At 40.4% G+C, this 15,435-nt stretch overlaps 3 protein-coding genes across 4 annotated transcripts; 1 reads left to right on the forward strand and 2 right to left on the reverse strand.

Annotated features, from left to right (window-relative positions):
* LOC5502396 lies at positions 1–2,104 on the forward strand. Its single transcript, XM_048726226.1, has 4 exons — positions 1–140; positions 234–394; positions 705–1,220; positions 1,574–2,104. The coding sequence occupies exons 2-4, from the start codon at positions 308–310 to the stop codon at positions 1,874–1,876; spliced, it is 906 nt and encodes a 301-aa protein (XP_048582183.1). The 5' UTR covers positions 1–140; positions 234–307; the 3' UTR covers positions 1,877–2,104.
* On the reverse strand, positions 1,962–11,281 carry LOC5502395 (coiled-coil domain-containing protein 157). 2 transcript variants are annotated; one of them, XM_048726217.1, is made up of 9 exons: positions 10,637–11,281; positions 9,302–9,485; positions 7,389–8,196; positions 6,908–7,098; positions 6,525–6,701; positions 6,167–6,326; positions 5,094–5,263; positions 4,534–4,598; positions 1,962–3,276 (listed from the first exon to the last, which is right to left on the reverse strand). In XM_048726217.1, exons 1-9 carry the CDS (start codon positions 10,879–10,881, stop codon positions 2,829–2,831), a joined length of 2,448 nt encoding a protein of 815 aa, XP_048582174.1. In that variant the 5' UTR covers positions 10,882–11,281; the 3' UTR covers positions 1,962–2,828. The 2 variants fall into 2 exon arrangements, with proteins under 2 accessions (XP_048582174.1, XP_048582175.1); XM_048726218.1 differs by lacking the exons at positions 9,302–9,485; positions 10,637–11,281 and adding an exon at positions 8,965–9,118.
* A 150-nt stretch (positions 11,282–11,431) lies between these two features.
* On the reverse strand, positions 11,432–14,850 carry LOC5502393 (2-oxoglutarate and iron-dependent oxygenase domain-containing protein 2). The gene is made up of 7 exons (XM_001623532.3): positions 14,676–14,850; positions 14,511–14,567; positions 14,241–14,351; positions 13,816–13,918; positions 13,358–13,482; positions 12,701–12,958; positions 11,432–12,501 (listed from the first exon to the last, which is right to left on the reverse strand). Exons 1-7 carry the CDS (start codon positions 14,796–14,798, stop codon positions 12,244–12,246), a joined length of 1,035 nt encoding a protein of 344 aa, XP_001623582.2. The 5' UTR covers positions 14,799–14,850; the 3' UTR covers positions 11,432–12,243.
* Between the last annotated feature and the right edge of the window lie 585 nt (positions 14,851–15,435).

The raw sequence follows: 15,435 nt of genomic DNA on the forward strand, positions 1-15,435 counted from the left end.
ATAAATCTCACCGTCGACGGGAGAACGCAATTTACCAAGAAATATAGCGAAGCTCGTAGAGAAAGCTGCCGTGGACACTTGTGCTCTGCATCTGGCTTTTTGCGATTTGCAATGCCGCATCCGTTACACATCCAACAAGGGTAAATACTAAAGCGTATCACATTTCCTAGCATTCGTATTTCCTTAATGCTTCCCGTTTGAGGTTAATAACCTGTCCTTATTTGGTGACACAGTAAACAGGAACCCAGAGTCCCGAAAAGCATTATATATAAATCCCACCGACCCAACGCAGTAAAGCTTGCAGAGAATGGAGATGAAAGCTGTTTGGACCCTTGTACTTTGCACCGGGCTGTTTGCGATTTGCAATGCCGCATCTGTTACACAGACAAAAAGGGTAAGTTCTAAAAAGAATATCATATCTTATACTTCTTGTTTTTCTTATTATAAAAATGACTCTGCACGCCTAAAACAGGGCCGTAACTGGCCCTGTAGACATCTATATATGATTCCATTCGTCAAGCAGTGTTTTTCAACTTATGCTCCTCTAGTCTTTGTATAATATGTACAGGGCTCACGGCATGGAGTGGTTTAGTGTAAGTCTTCGATTTCATTCTTTGAAGTGATACTGGATTCAACGATAGCCATAACCTTAGACAACCAGCGTGAAAGTGAGAATAAAATCAAATGAAATCTTTATTTTCTAGAGTGAGTTGACCATCCTTGAGCAAGCCTGTACCACCATGAGAAGCGGCCAAGTGCGATTCATCGCCGTGTCAAACCTGCTCGAGATCTGCAGCAATCAGCGATGGACGCCCTTCTCTCCGTCCCACCGACTTCGACTCGGACTCATCGGCCACTGGAAAATGGACGAGCAGTCAGGCAATGCTGTCGATGATGATTCGGGGAGCGGACATCATGGCATCGCGGCAAACGCTTCCCCCCAACCAGCGAAATTTACCCGAGGGCGGAGCTTCCGCTCCAGTGGCTCCATTACCATACCAAATGCCCCAGGACTAAACCTTGGCACTAAGAGCTTTTCAGTCGCAGGCTGGCAGAATATTGTTAACGTCGTCTACCCGCGAACAACCTTCGCCGTTCGGAAGGGATTCGGGTGCTACTTCGGGGCCGGCCGGAAGGGTTGGGTCCCAGGCTTCGAGACAGGGCACGGTTACATAGCAGAAGGCACTGACGTCTGTATCCGGGACAATTTGAATAACATGGTGAGCCTAGGGGGGAGGGGGTGGGGGGGAGAGGTGAACTTGGATGGCGTAGCTAGCAGGGCTGTAATGCCTGTGCCTTTCACCTGGTTCCGGGAACTATTCCCGGTTCACAGATGAGCTGTGTTTGTTGGTTCTCCCCTTCGTTTCGAATGTTTTTCTCCTATTTTTCTCCCTCCACAAAAACAGTCACGAATATTAGCTATGGTCCGTGGTGAAACATGAGTCGTATGGCGGCAACATAGTGCACTTGTGCCTTCGACTTGACCACGTGATATCGGTGCCATCGTAATCCAGCAACAAACAAGGCGATAAGCTTCTCAAATCAATCCACTTATTCATTTGAACTTTTCAAGGTTCGAGCCACGCTCGTCCATGATGACGGGTCCAAGGGAGGAGACGTTCTGAATCGGTGGGTGCACTATTTGTTCACCTTTGACCGGGAGGCGGGGGTCGTCACGCTTTACCTCAACGGCCGTAAGCAGCAGAACACAGTCGACATCCGGCGCGTACGCGGCAGCATCGACAACGACAAGCCGCTGGAGTTTGGTGAGCTGTACGGATGGAAAACCCAGGGAACTCTGGACGACTACAGGTTGTACAACTACGCGCTGAGCTACCACGAAGCCAAGATGCTTTATCTCGACCATCACTTGTAAAACTAACACTACTTCTCCTTGGGAATGGAAGTTTGCTTATCCCCCTCCCCCTAGTAATGTTGCTTGTGACTTTTCTCCTTCCGTGTAGAGAGGGGTGATTTCATTAGTTTATTAGTTTTATTAAGAGTGTTTCACAAATATAATATCAGTGTTCAACTTAGTGTGTAACAACATAATAGTTTGAAATCAACATAATGTTCAACCTGTGTCATCAAAGTTAAATTTTAACGAAGTGCTTCAAGTTTCTGTAAACGCGAAATTTCCCAAGCAATTCTGCGTAAATATTGATTATTATAGTGTCCAAGGCCTCTGCCGTTCTCTCCGACCACTCCCTTCCGTATTCAGGACACTGTACGCCTCTGCCGCTCTCTCCGACCACTCCCTTCCGTTTTCCGGACACTGTACGCCTCTGCCGCTCTCTCCGACCACTCCCGCTTTCCGGACATTGTACGCCTCTGCCGCTTTCTCCGACCACTCCCGTTTTCCGGACACTGTACGCCTCTGCCGCTCTCTCTGACCACTCCCGCTTTCCGGACACTGTACGCCTCTGCCGCTTTCTCCGACCACTCCCGCTTTCCGGACACTGTACGCCTCTGCCGCTTTCTCCGACCACTCCCGCTTTCCGGACACTGTACGCCTCTGCGGCTCTCTCTGACCACTCCCGCTTCCGGACACTGTACGCCTCAGCCACTCTTTCCCGAGCACTCCTTTAAGCCTACCGGACAATGTGTTTTGTGGGAGAGTGGGGAATGAAAAAGGGTCTAAGGGCGAGGTCTGTCACGCTGGCTTTTGTCACGCCATGGTTTTCAAAGTGATTTTCGTCGAGAAGTGGCCACATCTCGATAACTTCCGGTTACGTCACGCTAGCGTTCTCACGTGGTCAGGCTACGGCAGCTTCCTCCACGAATCGTTACGTGACGCCGTCACAGCACGGCTTCTTCTTAGTAGCTTCCTATGACATAGCCATGACGTTTCCGTAACAGAAGGACTTGTGGATGTCCAAGTCCTTCTGGCTATTATACATCTTGTCACACCCGGAACAGACAAACATATCAACCGGCGAGTACCCAGACGGGCTTTTGACCCGGTTCTTCCCTTCCTTTACACGAGGCTTAGAGAACACTTCATCTTCCGGTTGCACGTGGTCACGCACGTGGTTTCTACTAGCGGCCAGCTTGGCGCTCAGAGATGCCGAGTCTCGCTTCTCTTGTAACCGTGATGCACCTGGGCTGTGGTGTCGGGTCTTAGCAGACTCCGCACGAGGTTTGGGAGGCGGGCGTGGCTGGACCAAGAAGGTAGTGTACTCGTCCACGGCTGAAAGTTGCCTTTGAGCCGATGGTGGCCTCTTGGATGTCTTGTCTTGTGGTGGGGAGTCGATGAAGCACCCCGGACTTGGTGTCCTGTACACCGAAACCACCAAAAGGTTATTTAGGAAGCGTCTTAGCACACCAAAAGGTTAATAAGAAGCGTCTTAGCACACCAAAAGGTTAATTAAGAAGCGCCGTAGCACACCAAAAGGTTAATTAAGAAGCGTCTTAGCACACCAAAAGGTTAATTAAGAAGCGTCTTAACACACCAAAAGGTTAATTAAGAAGCGTCTTAACACACCAAAAGGTTAATTAAGAAGCGTCTTAGCACACCAAAAGGTTAATTAAGAAGCGTCTTAGCACACCAAAAGGTTAATTAAGAAGCGTCTTAGCACATCAAATGGTTAATTAAGAAGCGCCTTAGCACACCAAAAGGTTAATTAAGAAGCGTCTTAGCACACCAAAAGGTTAATTAAGAAGCGTCTTAACACACCAAAAGGTTAATTAAGAAGCGCCGTAGCACACCAAAAGGTTAATTAAGAAGCGTCTTAACACACCAAAAGGTTAATTAAGAAGCGCCTTAGCACAACAAAAGGTTAAGAAGCGCCTTAGCACACCAAATGGTTAATTAAGAAGCGCCTTAGCACACCAAAAGGTTAATTAAGAAGCGCCTTAGCACACCAAAAGGTTAATTAAGAAGCGTCTTAGCACACCAAAAGGTTAATTAAGAAGCGTCTTAGCACACCAAAAGATTAAGTAAGAAGCGTCTTAGCACATCAAAAAGTTAATTAAGAAGCGTCTTAGAACACCAAAAGGATAATTAAGAAGCGTAATAGCACACCAAAAGGTTAATTTAGAACGTCTTAACACACCAAAAGGTTAATTAAGAAACGCCTTAGCACACCAAAAGGTTAATTAAGAAACGCCTTAGCACACCAAAAGGAAGCGTCTTAGCTCAATCAATCAAGTCATCTTCCCCATGTCTTCCCACAACTTTTTGTGACGCTCGTTCAACATAGGCCAGGAGGGCAGAATTTGAATAAAGCTTGCCCTTGATCTTGGCATCACGCGCGCATCGCGGAGAGTTGTGGGAAGACATTGGTGAGGTAGACAGGGGCGTATCCAGTGTCAAAGGGTGGGGGGGGGGGGGGAAGAAAGCGCAAGATATCTCGCATAAACGGGACTAGTTGGGACCTGTGATTTTGCTACATTATACATGGAACGCCTTATATATGGAGAAGGCAATTTTCTAATTAGAAGAAATCAGTCCTATACATCGGAGTGAGATTCCTGTTTAGGCAAGTTCTAGAGAGTTCTAAAGTTCTAAGACGTTTAGATCTTTTACAATACCTGTACTTTCGCTTGTCATCTTTGTATGAGCTCTGTGGTCTCCATAATGTCATTGGATCTTGAGCCTGAAATATTTATTTACTCATTCATTTTTACTATTGTTACTAAGGTTCGATCGAGTCTATAACAGAATACCCTGGATTTCGACTGACTATACTTCCGACCACTACAAAAAGAGGTCGGTTTTGTGCTAGTGATATAAGAGAGCACAAGCCGCTATGATAGGCGTTGTTCATAAACAATTTATCCCCTAAATATGAGAGTAAACTCTTTTTATGAGGAGTTCACACAGTAATTTATATTCTAAACAAGAGAATAAAGTACTATTTTGATGGGCGTCGTTCATAAACAATTTACCATTTAAATACGAGAGTAAACACATTTTTTGAGGAGTTCACGCATTAATTAGTGATTTTCATTAACCCCTGAAATACATGTTAGCGTATTACACTTTATTGTTCTCTTTTTTGTGTTTTCCTGACTATTACACCTTGACTATCACACTTTGTTTTACGGGTTAATGAAAACCTCTTTATCTTCTAAACAAGAGAATAAAGTACCGTTTTTCTAGGAGCGTTTGCAGAGGCATTCATAAGTAAAGTAATTGAGCTTCTGAGCTTGTCGTTCTGTTCTTCCAGTAGCTGAATGCGGATATTGTTGGCCATCACCTGTCGCTCCATGTCCTTCACTACGTCAAGCTCTGTCACCTCACCACCACCATTAGCATCACCTGCCATCACAACAATAAACCTCATTAGTAAACGGATGGGTGATGGTAATAGAGACTAGGCCGTTAGGGGGGGGGGGGGGGGGCTAGCTTCAGTCATTTCTTGTATTTGCTGCAGGGAAAGGGGAGGCAGACACCATTTTCTTTAATATATCAATTATATCATTATATTATATATCAATTATATCATTATATCATATATCGATTATATCATATATCAATTATGTCAGTTCTGGCTCTACTAAGGAAGGGGAGGGAATAGTATCATGATACTAGAGTAGATGGAGGAGGTAGTGATATTGGTTATGATAATAATGATTAATGATAATGGTAATGATATTGGTTATGATAATAATGATTAAAGATGATGGTAATGATGGTTATGATAACAATGATAAATTATTATGGTAATCATATTGGTTATGATAATAATGATTGATGATGATGGTAATGATATTGGTTATGATAATAATGATTAATAATGATGGTAATGATATTGGTTATGATAATAATGATTAATGATGATGGAAATGATATTGGTTATGATAATAATGATAAATGATTATGGTAATGATATTGGTTATGATAATAATGATAAATGATTATGAAAATGATATTGGTTATGATAATAATGATAAATGATTATGGTAATGATATTGGTTATGATAATAAAGATTAATGATGGCGCTGATGATGATAGAGATAGTAAAGTTGATTATAACGATAGTGATTCCATGAGAATAGTTAGGCAGGAGTTGATGATGGTTTTCACAGAAATTTTCAAAACAGACGCATTGATTAATGGTGCTGCAAGGAACAAAAAAGGAGTAAACACCATGAGCTACTGTAGGAAATACCTAAGAGATACAGGTTTTTAATGCACGACATAAAGCAACGAGACATTACCATGTCCTGTCGACCCGTCCATAGTGGGGTACTCCATGACCATCTGCAGCTTCTCCTCTGTGTCTGTAAGCTGCTGCTGAAGCTCCTCAGAGCTCTTCTGAAGATGCTCAACCTCCGCTACTAGACCTTGCTTTTCCTCTTTTATGCCCGCAATGAGTTTCTACCAAAAGTTCAATACAACAGTCAGGATAATTATCATCAGTTTTCCATAAAAAGTAGCAGATTAAATTTGGAAAAAAAATCATCAACATCACTATCACTATCATTTACTATGAACATCATCATCATGTTTCAAAGATAGCTGAATCACCAAAGTTGGTTAACATCAACATGGGTTTGATTATAATTATGATCTTACCATTTTTTCATCTAATTCCTGTGTTAGCTTGATAGTTTTGCCTTCAGCAGTCTCTAGGGAGTCTTGCAGGTCATCCCTTTCCCCCTCAACATCCATGAGACGGCCTCTCAGGTCCTCACACTCACTGTCTAGCTCATCAACTCTTTGTAGAAGAGTATCATGCTTACCCTGAAGAGCCTTAAGCAAAAATATAATGACATCAACATGGCATTTCATCTGGATCTATAAGCTCTTATACTGTACAAGGACTTGGTCAATGAAAGCCACTGTATGTATCAGGGTAATTTTTAATAAATATAATGAATAAAGGAATTATCTTTTAGCTTGAGTTTTTCCTATAGTGATGTGCTATGTTTATCTATTTTAGTTCAAGTCCTGCCTACCTGTTCGTGTTTGATCAGGGATCTGTTTTTAGCTTGAGTCTTGCCAAGTTCCATGGAAGTTTCCCTTAGTTTTATCTGGACATCATTTAGCTCAATCTTAATATTGACAATCTCCTCATCGACTCCTTTCAGCCGCTCAACTTCTTTACACTCTTTCTCGAAACTAGCAGCCAGTCCTGAGTTTTCAGTTTCTGTAATAAAGAAAAATATCCAAGATGGTGATGTACTTCAGGTGGTGGAACCTTTTAGTTCCATATTACATTGCTTTCTATCTTAAGATCATTTTGAGTTAAATTAGAAGGCGAGAGAAGATTAGTGGCAGATCCAGAATCTTGACAAATAGTACAAGGTACTGAAGCTAAGGCCTGGATTTCAAATATGGAGGGTGGTCTTTTGTTTGTCAGAAACATTTTAAGAAATAACAGGTATCTTTTAGAAACATTTAAAAAAACATCACCAATTTCAAAAACCTACTTCTCACCTAATTTTTTCATTGTTTCCTTTTGACTTTTGATTGTAATATTCAGCTTAGCTACCATGTCCTGGAGCATCTTCTTGCCTTCTTCAAGGGTTTTGTTAGCATCTGCTGCATCTGACAGCAGTGTGTCCTTATCCTCAACAATTTTCTGTAGTTTCTGTTTAAATTCACCCTCCCGTTCCTTCATTTGATCCCTTTCAACATTGAAATCATCCTCTAAACTTTTAATCTCTTTCTGTAGGCTTTGGCACCTTTCCTCTGAGCTTTTTAGCTTTGCTTCCAAAGGGTTTATCTGTGCATAGAGGTTGTCTAGATGGCTATTAATTCTAGCTAAGTCCTGATTCTGTTCTGATGCCCATCTAGAGATATCAGCAGCTGCCATGAGAGACTTCCGCAACAACTTCTTCTGCTTAGCTAAAGAAGATAGCAGTCCTTGAGACTCGCACAAATTCATCACCATATTTCCCACATCTAACAGGTTCTGCTGAGTTCTAGAGCATGCCTCACATGGGATGAAAGCTGTGTCATAAGTTTGGGTTGCAGATTCTTGAAGGGTCTTTGCAAATGCGACATCTTCAACCAAGAGGGTCATGTCATGGCTGGGGGAAGGGCTTCTAAGATTTAGGCTTTCTGTAGGTGATAAAATAAACCTAGCGGAACTGGCTGATTGTCCATGGCTTTTAATCTTGCCACTAACAGAGGTATGTTTGCCTCTTTTCTTGTCAAGCACTTGTTTAAACATCTTTATCTCATCACGAAGATCGCCAATAGTGTCTTCCATCTTGAATAGTGTCTTGTTTTTAGTCTCATCCTAGAAAAAAACACATCCATGCGAATTTTATTAAAATATTAAAAAACACTATTCAAATAAATTCTGAATAGAATAAGTCAGGTAGAAGTACTGTGTTCAAAGGCATTACTAGATTACTAGACTCAGACATACTGTTTGTAGGTATAGGAAGGCTACACTAGATACTGTAACTAAGCCTTAACTACCTTATTACACTTAATTTTCGTGACATCAAAATTTGCGATTTTGAGATGGCGATATTTCAAGCCCCTTTTTTCATAAAAACCAGATCACTTTATTTTCGCAATTTCGCGATTTTGGGATAATTAAATCAAGCAAAACAAGTGCAATCAAGCTGTTATCATCAAAGCTGAAACAATTTTTAACAAAAAGATTCGTGGGCTAAATTAAGATTCATAAAAGTCTATAAATACAAGTCCAACTTAACCCCTTACTATACTATATGTAAATTAGATGACTAAATAGACATGTTTTTCCATAAAGCTTATAAAATGGCCAAAGGCTTCTTGTGTAGCCACTTAAGTTTCGCGCATCCTAATTTTCGCTTAATTTTCACGTCACTTTATTTTTGTGAATTGCGAATTTAAAATTGCAAAATTTGCAAAATTAAAGTGACACGAATTAAGTGAAATAAATTAAGTTAAGTGAAAATTAAGTGAAATAAGTTAAATAACTAGGCTCAGACAACAATGGACTATTATGTATGACCATGTGTGCAATTCTGACTGACATCCGACAATTGCAGGTTCTTCTGGGGACACCACTCACCCATAGCGCAAGATTTAGATCTGCAAAGGTGTCTGGTTGTTCGAGTGTTTTTCTCTTGCTAGTAATCCCATGCACGTCTTCAGAATGTCTAAATAATTAAATCAAGTGGTGTAGGAAGGCTACAGTAGATAACTAGGCTCAGACATACTGTATGTTGGTATAGGAAGGCTTCAAAGGTGTGGTCCACTTGGCTTAATATATTTAACTACTGAAAAAAATTCAAGACGTTTTCTAATGTTTGCTTTCAGGAATTAAAGATAAAAAAACTTACTCCCTTACTCCACTGATCTGTGTTGGCCTTAGTTTCTTTGTTCACCAATTATCATTATTCTTTTACCTCTAGCTGTATCTGTTGCATGCTCTGTTGCATTTTGACAGCCTTGTTCCAGTATTTTTTGGCCACAAGACCTACTGACATCGCAGAGCCAACAAGTACTCCGCTCAGAGGCCGGGACTCCTTTCCTGAGGTCTTTAGGGTCTGGTCTATGAAGTGAGACATGCTCTGTAGCAACAGAACCAGTCTAGAAGCATCCAAAATAGAAATAAGTTAACCTACACAATTTGCATGATATGAAAAAATAGGGTACAAAACCAATTCACATAAGCTTTATAACATGGTCTTTGCCAGAGTTTTGTTTGTTTCCTATTAAATGGGAGGTGTCTACAAAACGAAGACCTAAAACCTAAGAACTGTGACACCAAAAGCTACGACCCCTAAAGCTATGAACCCAAAAGCTACGACCCCAAAATATTGATGTTATTATTAAGCCTTCCTTGTTTCACAAATGGAATAAAAGCACGGAAGTTTTATATTGAATAAGTGATCCAAATGAGATAATTCAGTGATTATTGTTTGTGCTTTTCAAAAGAAATATTCTCATTTGTACATGCGGATGGACAAACCATTTTTTATTAGTCACTAATTTTTGTCCTATTTAAAATTGTAGTTACACTCATTTCCAGCGGTGAGGCTACGTTCCTTCGTCCAAAAAGTATCCCAAAAACTCTATGGTAACCAAACGGGCGAAGAAGAGCGTTTCCCGACAAGCAACTTATAATTTCCAAAGTTTATGAATAGATTGCCTAAATGATTATTGAAATCCTAGTTTTGTCGATATCTGTAGACAACTGGCACTCCAAACATTGCTGTGGCATCAGCATTTTTCGAAATACAAAGAACAAGTAAATAAAGTCTCAATAAGCCTGACAACTTGAAAATGAAGCAATTGGAGCTCTTGAGCCCCCATAAGTAAGCAGGATTTTTAGCCCAAAGATAGGGGAGGAGTTTTGAGAAACACTCGAGAAGTTTAGCATTTTGAAAAACGACCCCCTGGAAACATAAGTAGTTCTTTTCCCTATTACTTAAATGATATTAATTTAAAAAAAATGAAATTGAACTAGCTGAATTACTTATACCTCAAATGGATCATTGATTCCATATGAAACTTCTGTGCTTTTATTCCATTTGTGAAACAAGGAAGGCTCAATAATAATGGCAATATTTAGGGGGTCATAGCTTTTGGGGTCACAGGTCTAATGTTTTAGGTCTTCGTTTTGCCCAATGTCAGCCCATCAAATGGGCTGACATCAACCTTTGCAAATGGAACACAAAGGTGCAATTATTCCCTGTACAAAACCATCACTTGAATCACTAGAAGAGTTGTTGGATTACCTATCAATAACCAGCTCGAACAGAATAATGTGGGACATCTTGCAGTGATCCTCATCTTCGGAATAACAATATCGCTCAAGAAGATCCTGAATATCGAGCTCACTAGAAACTTTATCAGGATACTTCCATGAAGGAAATCGGACGGGTCCCACGCGCGAGATCACATCTGTAATAACTGCTTGAATATCGCTCACATCACGACTCAAGCTATCCAAGCAGCTTTCGGTACCAAGCAAATGAGCCATGATTGTAAATGAAGCTGATTCTTGTCGGGTCTAGTCGATCACATTAATGGTGGTCGCTTATCTTCTAGCATTGATATTCATGTTTGTTACCACTTGGATAATTTTCTTGGCTTGTTCAAAAAGAGCTAGTAATGGCCCCAAGCAAAATAGATGTCGCTTTTTCGGTATTTGTAAACTTCCCAAAATGACAAATAACATTACAATCATTCAAGTCAAATAAGAATTTCGAGTCAAAAAAGAACAAACAGATCTGGGGCCATCATTTGTATAAAGCACCACTTATCTTCCTTTCAAGATACATACGTCTTCAAGGCTTTGGTGCATGTTTTTACACGTTACAGAAGAGGAGTAATATATTTCTCACTTTGAAAACACGGCCGCCATTTTTGCTTTGGTTACAAGACTCAATCCCATGATGCATTTGAGAAAGCACAGGGTGACCACAGATCATGTATTTCACGGTGCACAAAGGCTTAGTAACAGTCACCTTACAGACGGACAACCTGCTATTACAAATGCCCTGTCTCTAGGTTCAGCAAAAAAACAGACCTTTTTAAAGTTGCAAAATTTTGATATAAAAAACAATGTTGCAATATTGTATCTTCGGGTGCCATGAGTCCTTCGATCTTCATCCCTATTGTATCCTATTGTATTCATTCATGAAATAAGGAACCAAGGTCCCATTGTTCTGTCACAAAAAGCTTTCCCCATATAGGATCTTTTTTATACAAAACATACTGGTAAGAACATGTATAGTCACCCTCGCAGCCATTCTTTGTATCGGTCACGCAACATTCCCTATGTCGGTCACGCAACACTCCTGGATGAGAGCGTTGTGTGACAGACACAAAGAATGGCTGCGCGGGAGACTAGAACAACTAGAACATATAAAGTATAGTGAGATTTTAAGGAAATTATGCAGAAAATGTGCTCCCTAATAAATCTTGGTGATTTTCTGTTTTGAACCAATCAGATGGAGCAGGGACAATAGTTTTTTTCTCTTCCAATTTTAACAAGGTTACCTACTTCAACTTTCTCTAATAAGTCATTTTACAAAAAAATAATAATTCCTAACAATAAATATTAAAAAACATTAGGTAAAATCTTGTTTTAAGTGTAACTTATGCTTAAATTCTGTGTCTCGGCCAATCAAATTTCTAGTATTAACAAATACATTTCTACATGCCAGCGTACATTTTGCATTCCATGCATTTGTTGCAGTTACCTATTAGCTGGACTGTTACTTAAAAAGAAAGCTCACAAACATAAGCTTAATAGTTTGCTCTATAAAAAAATTTCTCTAGACCATACTTTTACATAAATATTATCATTTTCAGTCATTATTTTACAATTCTATATATTCTATAGAGTTGCACAAAGTTGTACAACTGCATCAGAAGTAAACCCATCCCCTTCCCCCTCTGTCTGTACCAGCTGTGGAGGCCTATTACACATGGGGCACAATTTGTTCCTCACAGCTGAGGCCCTCATCCAGATGATAAGGTTGTATCGGGATCCCTGTGTGGTTGGCAGGGCTCCATGCATTTGCTGCCCACGGTGTAACAATCCGTAAGTTGGTCTGTTCTCAACTTCAGTACACTGCGTGTCCTCAAGGAGAACCTACAGATAGATTGGATTAGTCAGTAAGAAAAATCTTAATCTTTTTCAAGATCAGAATCTAATCATATTATCATGGGGGAATGTAACTAAGAAGTCCATTTCTCAAAGTGGCCAAATAAAGTAACAATTTGTATTGCAATGCAGAAGGTTTGCAAAAGAAAATAGCTAAGTCTGGACCAAGTCATTTCAAGACATATACCTGTCTCATGTCTCCAAAATACAGATCACCACCTGAGAACTCTCTACCAAGGCACACGCTCAGCGTTACTTCAGCGTTGTCATAGTGATAGCTTAGCTCAGTATCCTTGCCTGGCATGTAATGAACTGTGAATGCCTTATGGGAGTCAAGCCCATCCCCACCCCACTGGGGGAACAGAAGGGCAGTTATAGGCTGAAGGTATTCTCTCCTCAGAGGGTTAATGAAGTGTTCGTCAAAACCAAGATCGCTTAGAAGAACCTGTCAAAGCAAAGAAATGATTAAACTAAACATAAAGAGAAATTAATTTTGGAATATCATTAGACTCCTATCAGTCTGGATGCCAAGTTAAGGTGTTGAAAGATTGTTAAGCAATTGACTAGAAGAAAACTGGTGCAATTGCTGCTATTAGGTGTTGAAAGGCTTACAAGATTTGAGCATCTAACCTGAGTCATGCAAGGAATGTAAAGACATAAGGACATGCAACCTTCTTTGTTTATGCATAAAAAATATTGTGGGGAAAAATATCATGATGTACCCTCGGTACCAGAGGTTTGAGATTCTGTCAGACGTGACAGTAAACAAATGAAGCTAAAGCCTCTGGTACCCATGGTAATCATGATGAGAGTCTATCTATTGGTTGGTCTGGCATAGACCTACTCCATAGTTATTCATAGTGTTGGGTCTCCCTCTAGGAACATCTGATGATTCAAAGTGTTCCAACTCTTCTATAAATTGCTCACAAAATGACTCAGTGAAGACAGGCAGTCTGTATACTTCCAGACCTAAATAAAAGATAAAGCATTAGTTTGCCATTTTGTCGATTGAAGTAGCCTCTTTTAGAACAGCAAAAGCTGGAATGTGTGAGAGTTAACCACCCAAAGGGACACTTAGTGTAAATCTCGGTTTGTATCTTTGTTGGTAATCCCTGGTTTACAAGTATTTTGTAAACTCCCTCGTTTTTAACCTAAATTATCTGAACAGAGACCAAGTATTTGCAGGTCTTGGCCCAAAATCTCCTATTTTTTGTTAAGAAATCTTCCATTTTTGTTGAAAAATCTCCAATTTTTGTTGACCGGCCTGCATTTTCAATGATAAAGGCTTGTTAGAACAATCACCTTGTTGACACACCTCAAGCATAGAAACCAACTCCTTGGCAGTCGCATCATTTCTTTTGGCATATCTGACAACTTGCAGGAAAGTGTCACTCAAAAATGATTCCTGGTGATCAAAGAAGAAATAATTCTTATTTACTTTGGAATCTGCACTTGGAGCCACATTTCCCCAGCCCTTTCGTACACCTCTGAGGAGATACTAATACTTTATGACACTTTATCACACGCTCTGATTGATTGAGAGACCATGTGTTATATGTGTTGTTAACTGAGAAAACATTTTTTTATTGTGGTATAAAACAAATAGATCTCATTTTTGCGTGCGTCTGTGTCTCATTGCATACTTTTTTGTTCATGACTCGCAGTGGCATCATCTGTGCATCTATAAGAAAACATGCAAAAATGAGATCTATTTGTTAAATATTAACCTCTAGATTGTATAGGTGAGGGTGAAGAGGGGAGTAAGCTTGTGCTATCTGCTGTTTTCTTCTTTTTGATTCAGCGACAAGTTTTTCTCTCCTGGTGACTTCTTCTTTAACCTTCACGAGGAAAAAAGGAGAAAATTTCAGAGTTAAAAATTAAGACTGCTCTGTACTGAATATGGAGTATTATAAGATGGATGGCCATTAGCCAAGTCGCAGACGTTAACGAAAGAAATTCCATTGGGCGAGAAGCCTTCTCCAAACAAGAATATTTACCTTCCGTAGTAGTGATTTCCATTGTTCCTCTGTATTACATCCTCTGTTGTAAAATGCCTGACAAAGGAATAGTGATAATTAAATAAACAAAACATGTGAGACTACAAGAAAGGGTTCTACCTTGGTAAGATATGGTCAAGAAGCATTGAAACAGATAGAACTTACCTTTTTATATTGACTGGTGAATTGCTGCTCACTCTCAAACGTAACATGAGCTTCATATTGCTCGAGAAAGATGTTATGCGTAAAAAAACAACGACAGACGAAACGGTTGCAGTCGGCCGCCATCTTGGACGTGACTGTCCAAAGAGCCTGGTACGGAGTACTCTTGTCGCGTGCCTGTGGCGGGCGGAGAATTGCGAGTGAATGCGTTATGCGAATAATGAGGAAGGGAAAAACGCGCCGCTTGGGGTAGAGGTGGTCGAGTTACTCATTTACCAGGTGGTGGCGGTTACACAGTGCGTCGTTTGTAGGTCGCAAACACGTAGGGACAGAGCTCGCTGCAGGAGCAAAACCAAGGCAATTACATCCAGCCAAAGTAGGAGTACTTGCTTATTCAACACTAAAAAGACATTAGATTCATTTCGGAGTTAAATTATCCTATAGCCCGTGATCGGGCCAATCAAAATCCGGAGTTTCGTTCGGTCACTAGTAGGTTTTGGGTTTTTTATTCTTTACACAACCTAATACGCCCCAAAATCTAATAACTAACGCAAAATGTAATCTTAACGCGTCACAAAGGACTGAAATACCCATATATCATCATAGAAACACCTTGACACCTATATGACATCTGCCAAGTTTGGTTGCCTAACAAATTAGTATACCAGTTCTTAGTAACGTCGTTGATGAGGACGTAATGCTGAGACTCCAAGTAGTCGCCTGCGTCCCCCTCCCCAAGAAAACCTTGGCGAGTCCTTGGAGT

Source organism: Nematostella vectensis, chromosome 4 (assembly GCF_932526225.1).
Source record: "Nematostella vectensis chromosome 4, jaNemVect1.1, whole genome shotgun sequence".
Classification (NCBI taxonomy): Eukaryota; Metazoa; Cnidaria; class Anthozoa; order Actiniaria; family Edwardsiidae; genus Nematostella; species Nematostella vectensis.